The sequence below is a fragment of the Leptopilina heterotoma genome, unplaced genomic scaffold, assembly GCF_015476425.1.
Source record: "Leptopilina heterotoma isolate Lh14 unplaced genomic scaffold, ASM1547642v1 Lhet_54, whole genome shotgun sequence".
NCBI classification, from domain to species: Eukaryota; Metazoa; Arthropoda; class Insecta; order Hymenoptera; family Figitidae; genus Leptopilina; species Leptopilina heterotoma.
In genome coordinates this window covers 6894993-6908009 of record NW_025111118.1, presented here as the reverse complement: position 1 = coordinate 6908009, position 13017 = coordinate 6894993, and the positions used below count along the sequence as shown (strand labels likewise).

General features: G+C 19.1%; 2 protein-coding genes across 3 annotated transcripts; both read right to left on the bottom strand.

The window, feature by feature from the left end:
* Positions 1-332: 332 nt before the first annotated feature.
* LOC122508397 (gamma-glutamyl hydrolase A-like) lies at positions 333-4592 on the bottom strand. Its single transcript, XM_043621696.1, has 8 exons — positions 4455-4592; positions 2406-2529; positions 2069-2119; positions 1835-1912; positions 1309-1463; positions 920-1026; positions 602-830; positions 333-519 (listed from the first exon to the last, which is right to left on the bottom strand). The coding sequence occupies exons 1-8, from the start codon at positions 4567-4569 to the stop codon at positions 392-394; spliced, it is 987 nt and encodes a 328-aa protein (XP_043477631.1). The 5' UTR covers positions 4570-4592; the 3' UTR covers positions 333-391.
* Positions 4593-6786: 2194 nt separating this feature from the next.
* On the bottom strand, positions 6787-11686 carry LOC122508374 (gamma-glutamyl hydrolase A-like). Of its 2 annotated transcripts, XM_043621674.1 has the most exons (9): positions 11485-11686; positions 10124-10180; positions 9623-9746; positions 9464-9514; positions 9269-9343; positions 8495-8649; positions 7727-7833; positions 7310-7538; positions 6787-7200 (listed from the first exon to the last, which is right to left on the bottom strand). In XM_043621674.1, the coding sequence occupies exons 1-9, from the start codon at positions 11597-11599 to the stop codon at positions 7079-7081; spliced, it is 1035 nt and encodes a 344-aa protein (XP_043477609.1). In that variant the 5' UTR covers positions 11600-11686; the 3' UTR covers positions 6787-7078. The 2 variants fall into 2 exon arrangements, with proteins under 2 accessions (XP_043477609.1, XP_043477610.1); XM_043621675.1 differs by lacking the exon at positions 10124-10180.
* Between the last annotated feature and the right edge of the window lie 1331 nt (positions 11687-13017).

Here is a 13017-nt window from a genome sequence, read left to right as displayed (position 1 = left end):
GTAAGTAATCAATTTTTCAATGTAAATAATTTTTACTAAAATTTAAACATCAAACAAATTTTAATAAGAAATAAAAAATTTTTACATTTATTAATTATTCATTAAATAATTCATTTTTCAATGTGCGAAATGTTAAATAATATTTTGTACAAAAGTTTAAACATAAAAAGAATAACAAAAAAATTGTTCATTTAAACGTTTAAAACTTTAGGAACATAAATTGTTTACATAATTAAAATTGATTACTATTTTTGATGAACTTTATTGTAATGAAAATCATAGCAATGGATATAATTATATTATTTCTGAATAAAATAATAATAACAATAATAATAATAGTAATAAAATAAACATTATTATTGTCACAATAAAATTAATTTTATTTTTTTACTTATGTATTAAATAAGTAATATTGGACAAAAGGCAAATCATTCAAACCTTTGTACATCACAGGATAGTTATAAATCAAACTATTGATTTCTTCAGTTTTATCTTGAAATTTATGCAAACTTTTTCGAGCTGAAAAAAAATAATTAACATTATTGTCAAAATTTGATTAATTGATTTATTATTTTTATTATTCATTGGTTTTTTTTTCTACCTTCATCAACGAAGAAATTGGCAAAATACTGATTTACAATTGTTGGATTTTTTCCATGTGCAAGTTCTCTTCCTTCAATCCATTCGTAGACATTTTTTTCTGGATGAAACTGAACTCCATAAAATGGATATTTTCTATCTTCAATTGCTGATATGTATTCTAAACCATTTTTATCATAACTTGTGGATAAAACAGTATATTCATCAGCTAAATGAACTTTATCTAAATCCTGTTACAAAAAAAGAGGAGAAATTTTCAAAATTGAAAATAAATAAATTAAATAATATTTATATTTTTGTATATAATCAATTATCTTACGGATTTTGTTATACAATAAATATGATAATTGGCTGTCACATTTTCTGTACGAAGAATTTTAATCACATTGCTTGGTGCATTTTTGAACATTTTACTATTTTTGTAACCTGTTGAAGAATATTTTTTATAGATATAATCTTTTTTAAATTTTATTTTATATTACAAACTATATTAAGTTTTTTGGTCATTATAAATTTTCTTACTCTCTAAATTTGAATTAGTAAAAATGTTCATCAATTTAAATTAGCGATTTTTTGCTTTTGAATAAGAAAAGTTTACTAATGGAACAAATTACTAATTAGAATATAAAACAAAGCAATTAAATTTATTTTTAATTAATTAATTTAATTTCTTCGATAAATTTTCAATAGTGAAAAAATAAAAATTACCTGAACTAAAGATTAGAGGAAGAGTATGATTATAGGAATCACATCTTGTCATAAATGACGCACGATTAGTACTAAGGAAAACTAACAATTCAAAACCCAAACATGTCCCAAAAATAGGGAAATAATCTCCATTGTCATTGTATTTTTTGGCAATTCTGCGATAAAATAATTTTACTAATTACTATCGAACACCTTATTCAGTATTTTATCCTTTTTATTAAAATATACTGTGAGGAGGAAATTTTTTACTTTTTGCAATAATAAGAGACTTCCTTCTGTGCCTCATAAAAATTATTGAAACACTATTTTTTTATTTAAATAAAAACTATTTAATTATTTAATTGTTAGTCCATAAAAATAATTATAGAATAGTAAAATAATTTATATAGTAACAATATAATAATAATAATAATTAATACGATAGTAACATAATAAAAATATTAAATAAAAAATTAATTATCTACAGTAATTCAAATTAATGAGAAAGAAACAATTAAAAAAAATATTTAATAATTTTTTTGTTTACCTGCGAATTCTGTCACCAGCACCTCCATAACCATTTGTATCATTGAACTTTGCTGCTGCTCCTCCTGGAAGAAGTACTCTGAAAATAATAAAAATATTCTCTTAAAGAAACAATAATTAAATTCTAAAAAATTAAAAAAATATATTCAAAAAATAATGATTGAACCACCACACATAATTTTAATTGTTTAATACTGCGTAAAATTTAATTGTTTAATACTTTTTACACACTTACCCATTAATTTTGCTCATTATATCCTCATAATAAGAATCATTTCTTCCAATCCTAAGAACATATTAAATATTGATAATGATAATAAATTTTTTAAAAAATAAATAGTAATAATATTAATGATTCGCTTTTATAATAAGAAAATTTCTTCCTGTGCCTCATAAAAATTATTGAAAAGAAAAACGTGATTATGAATTTCATTTGTTCTTTTTCACACTATTTTTTCTATTCAAATAAAAACTAATTGATTATTTTATTAAATTATAAATTATTAATATTATTAATTAATTATAATTAATTAATTAATAAAGTCAATTCTTGATTTGTGAAATTTACTTACCATATTGGAACACATCTAGCGCCTGCACCTTCAATAAATTTGACATATGATGCAGCTATATAACTTTTATATTGATTTGAATATTTATGTCCCATATAACCGGCCATTTCTTGAGTTAAAACTCCTAAAATATTTTTAAAAAAAGTATCAATAATAATAATAATATTAATTAAGTAGCATAATTATTAATTTCCATTAACATGATATAATAATCAATTTACATAGATGTTTTAGACAAAAAAAACTTTAATATTAAATAATAGACGAATAATTCATTATTCGAATCAAATAAATATTTTTTCTAAAATCCTGGTTCAAAAAACTAAATTTAATTAAAAATTACGGAAAAATTGTCAATCGGATTTTTTTGCGGTCATTGCTTACGAATTTAAGGTCAGTTTTAAAAGATTCAAAATAGCAGAATTAATATGGCGGAAGATTCTTATAAAAATCAAATGAATTCCTGTCTACGAAATAAAATATATATTTTATAAATCGCAAAAAAGCAAAAGAATTAATAGCAGAAAGAAATTTTTTTTTTAATGATAATAGAATATAATTTTTATAAACTAATTGGAATTTTTAAAAATAATAATTTAATTTTTTTCAAAATTTTATTTTAATTCAATTTTCTTAAGAATTTTATCGAAATTTTTGAAAATAATCGAAGGAAGTTTTGCCACGTCGCAGTAACTATTAATTTTATTTTTAATTATTTTAATTTGTTTTAGAGCGCGATCGCAGAGAAAAAGTCAAAAATACTAAAAATATCTCAAAACCAATTCGTAATTTTTTAGAAAATGCATTTTTATATTGATAAAAAATACAAAAGATCTAAATTTTTATTTGCAGTATTTTTTTTTATTAAAAAATCACTTTTTTATGAAAAGAATTTTTTTTATTAAAAAATCACTTTTTTATGAAAAGAAATTTTTTTTATTAAAAAATCACTTTTTTATGAAAAGAAATTTTTTTTTCTTGAAAAAATGTTACTTTTAACAGATATAAAATTTCTCAAAAATTAGAAATTAAAAAAATTATTTCGAACTTTTTTCAAGATCATGAAAAAATTACATGATATACCTGACATCACATTTTTTTAATTTTTTCACTGCTGCACTTGATATTATTAACTCTTATCTTTTTACTTCATATGTGAAAAAAGCACGTTTTGCGCAAATTAGTACTAAAAAAATAATTGACAAAGAAAAATTTTTGAATAAACAGTATTTCTTTTTATTTCTTGTTACGTCATCAATTGTTATTTCTGCTTTCAATTCTTTATGTTCAACGATAAAAAAAAATTCTTACGACAATGTATAATTTTCTCATTTTCCTATCTTATTGTTCACAAAGTATTTTTTTTTAATTTCTAAAATTTTAGTTAGTTAATTTAGTTCTAAATTTTTATTTACAACTTTCTCTTTTAGCCTTTTTTTTAGAAATTATATTCAAAATAATATTTTTAAAGATAAAAATAAATCATTGAATACAAAATTTTTTTTTCAAAAATATAGTATAAAATTACAAATTTTTATTAAAATATAAAAATATATTTTCTAAAAATAACGACTGGGTATAACCAATTTTAAATTAAACAAAAAGAAAATTGTTTAAGTCTATAGAAAAATTTGAATTTTTCGTCAGAATTTTGAGAAAATGACCAATATAGTGAAATGTACTGAAACTTTTGACATCAGCGTAAGAAATACTTTATTTACGAATAAGAATATATAGCAAAAAAAAATAAGATATATTTGATAATTGTAATATGTTTTAATTTATAAATAAATTTTATTAATTCTTATTTTTTTATTTTTTATTTATCTATTATATTAATTTAATTAATAGGTATATAATAATTAATTATATTTATATTAATATAATATATTATTTATTTATATTTATGTATTTATTCTATTATTTATTAATTAAAAAATTAATTTATTAATAGGAAATAAATAAATATAATTTATTTAAATTATGAAATAAAAGAATAATATACGACCAAAAAAAAATAAAATAATTATTTGATAGAATCTTACTCACCAATAATTGGATCATTATTGATTGACTGAAATGATTTCTCATTGAAGATTAAAAAACTTTCTGCAAGAATGATGAAAAATGGTGAAAAAAGAAAAATTAATAAATGACTCTTCATTTTGACTGCACTCTAAGTAAATCTCATACAAAATGATTATTATAAATTGGTGTGTAAATAATATACTTAGACGAGAGTGTGGAGGGGGAAGTATTTTAACACTAAGTTACACAGAATAAGCTTTTAAAAATTTTTTATAACAAAGTATAAACTTTTTAAATATCAACATTTTTTACTTTTTTTTTTTTTAATAAATCCGAATTCTTTATTTCAAAAATTATATAATTTCATGTTTTTTACAGAAATTTTTGAAAATTTAAATTGATATTAGGAAATTAATTATAGTTATTATTAAAATTTATTATAAATTTTATTATTTATATTATAAATCTTCAGCATTACGAAAAAATCTAATTATCAGTTAATTCTGAAAAAGTATTAAATTAAAATTAAAAATTAATTAAAATTAAAAAATTAATTAATTCAAATTGAAAAATTAATTAAAATTTTTAAAGTCGTTAAACATTTCTTCATAACTAAAACTGTGCGCTACAAAAAATGTTCGATAAAAAAATATATTATTTTATTATTTGAATGTTAAAAATTTTCTTTTCTTTTTTAAAGAAATTTTCCTTTTTTAAACCATTTAATAATGTTCCAACCTGTTTGTAGGCAACCGTTCGTACAGACTTGTAAATAGTAAAGTATTATCCGGCGTCAGTTTAAAAATCTACGATATTCAATAATTTTTAAAAATATTAAAGTGAAAAATTATTTTTTATTTATTAACTAATTATAGGTGTAAATGAATGAAATAATGTATTTTATTAAAAAATTTTATTTTATAGTAATTTCATCGCAATCGAACAATTTTAATAAAACAATTACAAATTGAAATTCTAAAGGGACAATCCTTTATAAAATTACATAAATACCCATTTTATGCATAATTTTTATTTCTCAATAACAATATTGTTCACAAACTCATTCTTTTATTTTAAAAAAAAAAAAACATTACATATTTCCGTTTCTGAATATTTTCGTAGAAAATTTTCAATTTTCATAAGGAAATAATTTACATCACTTCTATTTTCTTAATTACAATTGTTTTAATAAAATTCAAAGTTTTTTAAAAATAAAAGAAAAAAATGTTTATAAATTCCATTCGCAATTACAAATTTTAATTGAAAATGAAATTGAATTGCAAAATTATTCAAAAACATCAATAACTTCTTTTTTAAATAAATATTTAATTATTATTTTTTCTCCATAGGAATTAAGATTTTCAAAAATTTCAAATTCAAAACTTTTTGAAATTAAATAACTTTAAAAATATTTGTTATAAAACATGAAGATATCGATTGCTCCGAGTCGAAGACTCGGAGCATTTATAATAGTTAAAGATGTTCGAAAAATAAAATAATTATTTTATATTATAAGAATATTGTTATTGTAACTTCTTCGAAATTATTTTCATATTCAATTATCTAAAATTTTAACTAAAATACATTTTTCAATCAATTTTTATTGGAAAATTCTAAGAGAATTCAATTATTTAAATACAAAAGTAAATTATTTATTCAATAATTGAATGTTTTTTAAAATTTAATTCTTATAAAGAATTTTAATATGTACCAAAATTTTTAAATAATTGAATTCTTTTGACGAATTTAATTGTAAACAAATCAATTTATAAATTCTCAATAAAATTTTTCAAAAATTATTCAAAATAATTCATTTAGAGAAGAATTTTAGTTCAAAATTCTAGAAAATAATAATTAAATTAAAATGATGAATATAATTTTAACGAAGTTTGAGACTTTTAATTATTTAATAATTATTTTAAATAATTATTTCCTGTGCGTAGGCAACCGTTCAAACAGACTTGTAAAAAGTAAAGTATTATCTGGCGCAAGTTAAAAAATCTACAATTTTCAACATTTTTGAAAAATATTAAATTTAAAAATTATATTTTATTTATACTAACTAATATATAGGCACAAATCAATCAAATAATTTATTTAATTAAACATTTTAATTTTAGAGAAATTTTATCACAATTAAACAACTATACAACAATTACAAATTTTTAATCAAAAATCCTTTAAAATTAAATTAACTATGTAAGAAATGAATTTTATTGAAACATGAAAAAAAAATTGTAACAAATATTTTACTCTCTGCATTAACCGAGATTTGAGAAAATATTTGGATTTTTTTCATTTTTTCATACAAATATGCGGAGAGAATTAATTAAATGTAAAATAATGACAAAAATTTAAGTACATCAATTATTTTAATTGTAAATACAAAAAGGAAATACATTCCAAAATATTCGTCTTTATAATAAAATTTTAAATCTAATCATTTTTTTAAATATTATTATACCTATATTAAATAATTTTAATAATTATTAATGATTTTTAATGATTTTTTAATGTTTTCTCACTTTCTCCTAAATTTGTGATAGAAAAATATCTTGAAAGCGAAAGATTATCACTTCTATATAAAATTAAAAAAGAAAATAGAAAATATTGATAAAATAAAAAGTATATAAATATTAATTTCCTTAATTAGTATTAAATAAGTAGCATTGGACGAATGATGATTTTGTATACGTTACAGGATAGTTATAAATCAAACTATTAATCTCATCATTTTTATCATTAAATTTGTGCAAATTTTTTCGTGCTGAAAAAGAAAAATTATTTTATTAATTTAATTTTTGATTTTACTTACTAAAATAAAAAAAAAATTAATTTAAAATTTTATAGGATTTTAATTAAATTATTTTTTTTACCTTCATCAACGAAAAAATTGGCAAAATACTGATTTACAATTGTTGGATTTTTTCCATGTGGAATATTTTTGCCCTCAACCCATTCGTATACATTTTTTTCTGGATGAAACTGAATTCCATAAAATGGATATTTTTTATCCTCAATTGTTGATATGAATTCAAAACCATTTTTATCGTAATTTAAGGACATAACATTAAATACATCGGTTAAATGAACTTTTTCCAAATCCTATAGAGAAAAATAGAGAAGAAATTTTTTTTTAAATTTTCATTTCCATTTAAAGTTAAGAAATAAATTGAAATTTCCATTCAAAGTGAATAAATTAATTGCAATTTCCATTTAAAATGAATAAATGAATTGAAAATATTTTTTCTTATAAGTTGTAATAATAATTTCTATAAAATCAATTATCTTACGGATTTTGTTACACAAAAACGATGGAAATTAGCTGTCACATTTTCTGAATGAAGAATATGAACCACCTTCTTTGGGGCATTCTTGAACATTTGACTTTTTTCGTAACCTGTAAGGAATATTTTTAAAAATTTTTTTTTAAATTTAAAAAAAAAATTTTTTTTTACCTTCTATAAAAAATTTATTTTATATTAGTGAAAGAAAAAATTATTTCATTCCAATAACCAATTGTTTGTCTATTATCAAATAAATATTTACTTGAATCAAATAATTTTTATTTTAATCAATTAAATGGCAGTTGCCACAAATATTGAAGTTATTGGTTCAAATACAATTTTCTTTGACTTGAATAAAATTTATTTGATTTAAGAGAATATTTATTTGATTCAAGTAAATATTTGTTAAATTAAAGAAAATATTTGTTGGATTAAAGAAAATATTTGTTGAATTGAAGTAAATATTTGTTGGATTCAAGTAAATATTTAATTGATTCAAGTAAATGTTTATTTGATTCAAGTAAATATTTATTTGATTTAAGTGAATATTTATTTGATTCAAGTAAATATTTGTTGGATTCAAGTAAATATTTATTTGATAATAGAAAAATAATTGTCTATTTGAATCAAATACATTTTTTTTCCAATTTACCAATTACTTCTTGCTAATTAATTTTCTCTATATAGTAACATAGATTTGAAAAAATTTGAAAGGGATATTTTTTTAAATTTAATTTTTTTGATAAATTTCCAATATAAAAAAATTAAAATCACCTGAACTGAAGTGAAGGGGAAGAGCTTGAGCATTAGAGGAACAATTCGATCTGTGTTCCACACGATTGGCAGCAAGATAAGTTAACAGTTCAAATCCCAGACATGTTCCCAAGATAGGGAAATAATCTCCATTGTCATTGTATCTTTTGGCAATTCTACGATAAGATATTATTACTATCAAAATAATTCTTTAGTGTGTATTAATTTTTTTTTAATTCAAATATAAAATGTGTAAAAAAATCTTTTTTTTATCTTTAATGCCAATAAAACAATTTAGTTTTGTTTTTACACGAACAATTTCTTTTCTGATTTTCTGAACCTAAACGTACGGTCATTGAATTGAATGTTAATTGACACATTCCGAAAAAATTAAATTTTTTATATTTGAATGGGAATTTTTAAAGTAGTTTTTTTTTAAATTGCAACATGCAACTTTTAAGAGTTAGTTTTGATGACAATACATAATAAGAGACTTCCTTCTGTATCTCATAAAATATTGAAAGGAACAAAAGAATTATTTTTTGTTCTCATTGGTATTATTTTTTTTTTATTTATATTCACTACTTTTTTATTTAATGGAAAACTGTTTAAATTATTATTGATTTCATCAGTCTAGAAATATTTAATTAATTTTAATTATTTAATAAAAAGTTAATTAATTCAAGTAATTCAAATTAATTCTTTAACATTTTCAAAAAGTATGCATAAGAAACAATTAGAAATTATTATTATAATTATTATTAGCAATAATATTCTTAATAAATTTTCCTTTACTTGTAAATTTTTTCACCAGCATCCGCATAACCATTCTTTTGATTAAACCACGTTGATCCTCCTGGAAAAAGTACTCTAAAAATATTAAATAAATTCTTTAAAAGAAATAAATAAATTCTAAAAAATTAAAAATATTTTTTAAAAAAGTATTAATTGTTTTAATAATGCGCTGAATTTAATCATCTGTACATTTACCCGTTAATTTTGCTCGTTATATTCTCATAATAAGAATCATCTTTGCCAATCCTAGAACATAATAAATATTAAATAATAAATAATTAAAATAGAAAAAATAAATAAACATGGAAAAAAGCTTCTGATTTTGTAATTTAATAATTTGTAAAATTTACTTACCATATTGGAACACATCTAGCGCCAGCTCCTTCAATAAATTTAACATACGAAGCAGCAATATAACTATTATATTGATTGGGATATTGATTATTCAAACTGTAGGAAATTTCTTGACTCAAAATTCCTAAAAAAAAAGAAAATAATAGAATAATTAAGCTAAAGAGAAATATTCCTTTTTAAAATTATAATCAATTGAACTATTATTAAGTTTACAAAAAACTTAATTTATCCAAGAAAATACATTACCTATAGGTAGTTATAGGTATTTAATTGATTTGTTTTTATTTTATAAAGCAATTTTTTTGTAAAGTAATAAATAAATTTAAAAAATATATCGAATAAAATATTTCTTTTAAAATTATAAAATAATAAAAAAAATTATAAATCAGTTCATAAAAAGAAATTATAAAATATTTTATAAAAAGAAATTATAAAAAATATACAATTAAAGAAAATTTATAAAAAAAAAGTATCAAATTTATTTGGTACAATGATACTCACCAATAATTGGTTCATTATTAATTGAGTGAAACGATTTTTTTCTGAGTGAATAACTTTCTGCAAATATTATCAAAAATAGTGAAAAAAGACAAATAAATAAATGAGACTTCATTGTGAGTGCACTCTGAGCAAATCTCAAACGAAATGATTATATAAATTGATGTGTATAAAATACTTCAAATGGAGCATGAGGTGGGGAGTAATTTAATCCCCCCTCCCCTTATCTATCACAATCTGTCTAAATTGATTAATTATAAAGATCATAAATAATTATTAGCAAACTTTTTGTATCACTATACATATTGACTACTTTTCTTAAATTTATAATTATTCGATATAAATATCAATTGAAAAAATATATTATTATTAATTATCTCAAAGTTTCTTATAAAATTTACAATTATAAATAATTAAAATTTTTAATAATTTTTCTTTAACAATTTTTTTTATACATAATTATAATTTAATAATTTTGCGATTCTTATCAAATTGTAACTATTTAAAAAAAAGAGTTTCAAATGTGATGTTAGTCAATATTTATTTCTTTTTTTATATTATTCTTTTTTTTCTTACCTTAAAATTTTATTTCCTTCTATTTTATTTTGTAAAACAAAAAATTTTTATTTAAAATTAACTAGCTAAGAGTTAAAGTTTAAAAATTAATTAACTAAGAATTAAAGTTAAAAATTAATTAACTAAGTATTAAAGTTAAAAATTAAATACTTGAGAATAAATTAATTTAAATTAAAATATATTAATTTCAATTAAATTATTTAAATTAAAAAATTAATTAATTCAAATTGAAAAATTATTTAATTAAAATTGAAAAATTAATAAAAATTTCAAGTCTTTAAACATTTGTCCATAACTAATATTAACGTTACAAAAAACTGTCGATAAAATAAATATTTTATTGATGTTTTTTTTATATATTATTTTACTGTTAAAAATAAGATTCGAAGAAAATATTTATGTACGGGAAATGTAAAAGGCCGAAAGGTCATACATATGAATCCAATAAAATAATAAAAATAAAATTAGGTACTGTTAAAAATAATAGTTTTTATCCAACTACTATTAAGATAACTTATTTTTAAAAAAATTAAAAATTATTTTATTATTTATTAATCATACAATTCGATGAAGTAATTTATTATTAAAAATAAAAATTTTAATTTCAAAGCAAATGTAACTCTAAGAGAATAATTTTAATAATTCATTACCTACAATTGCAGCAATATTATACTTTAAAAAATGCACTACACTTAGCTTTGTAAATAAACAAAAACATTTAATCAACATTCAGTGAATTAAAAACAATCGCATGTGAAAAATATTGTTAGAAAAATTGAAAAACTCACCGCCATTAAAATGACATATTTTGCAAAATTTTGTATTTTTAAAAAATATGAAGAATTTAATTAATTTTCTTATTAACAGGCAAAAACTATTGCAAAACACTTTTAGAAAGATCATTGAGCCTCACAATACTGGCGTTTGTACGACAACTTGGACTAACTATTTTTAACTGTGTACCAAACAGTAGTTCAGGTTTAATGCTGATGCATTTTGAATAATCCCCATTGGTCATTTAACAAATGAGAAAACGTGCAATAACTATAAACCTTGAAAATGTCATCAAACAAGAAGATAAGAAATTTTTTTTCTATTGTAACAATGCAATTTATCTGTATAAGTTGAAAGAAAATTTTTTAAATATCACACGTACAGTGAACAAATTTTCAATATCTCAAGTAATTATTTTTTTAAATTGCAATTAATTAGTTATTATTTATTATTATTAACTATAATAATCGTCGCATTCTGTCCAGTCTGTCCACACTTGAAGTTTGACTATTGTGCATGCTTTTGTTTTTTTTATATGTTCTGATAGATAATATTATACTTCATTATTTTTTTACTATTTTTTTAATTTAATAATATTATTTTTATTTCTCAAATAATTCAAAAATATTTTTATTAATCTAAAAAAATTATTAATGTTATTATATTATTCATTATTTCCTTTGTTTCTAAAAAATTAGCATTTTGTAACAAACATTTTAGATAATAATTAACAAATGTAAACTTAATTACTTGACAAAATTTCCCCTTTTTTCCTGACCCTAAAGAATATTCTGATTCACTCTAAAAATGATTATTTGAAAACATCAATAACTCCTTTTTTCGAAATAAATTTTAATCATTATTATTTTCCCACAGGAATAAATTATTTTTAATAATTTTTGAAAAAAGTTCAGTGAGAATTTTAAAATTCATTTGATGTTTAGAAATCTTGGAAAGAATTCAATTTTTTTTTCGAAATAATTCAAAAAAAGAATTAATTTTATTAATTATAAAATATTTCCCTTGAATAATAATTTAATACAATTTTAATCAAATTTCTGTAAAGAATTCAATTATTTTCAAAAATAATAAAATTCTTTATAATAATTCAATTATTTTCATAAATAATAAATTTAGATATTTAATATTTCAATTAATTTTAAAATTGATAATAAAATTGAATTCCGTTATTGAATTCTAAAGAATTCAATTGTTTAAAAAAAATTTGTTTGAATTTCAAATAAATTCAATTTTTTTCATGAATTCTTGATAGGAATTCAATTATTTCAATTATTTTCAAAGTGGTCTATAAAATTATTCTAAAGAATTCAATTATTTTTAATGTAATTTTAATAATATTTCAATAAATTCAATTATTTTTGTAATTGTTATTAAAAATCATTCGAAGAAATTCAATTATTTTCTAAAGTTTTAATAAAATTCTTGATAGGAATTCAATTGTTTTCAATAGAAGTTTAATACAATTTCTGGAATAAAAAGTTCAATTATTTTTAATAGTCAAATATTTGCAATAATTAAATTATTTC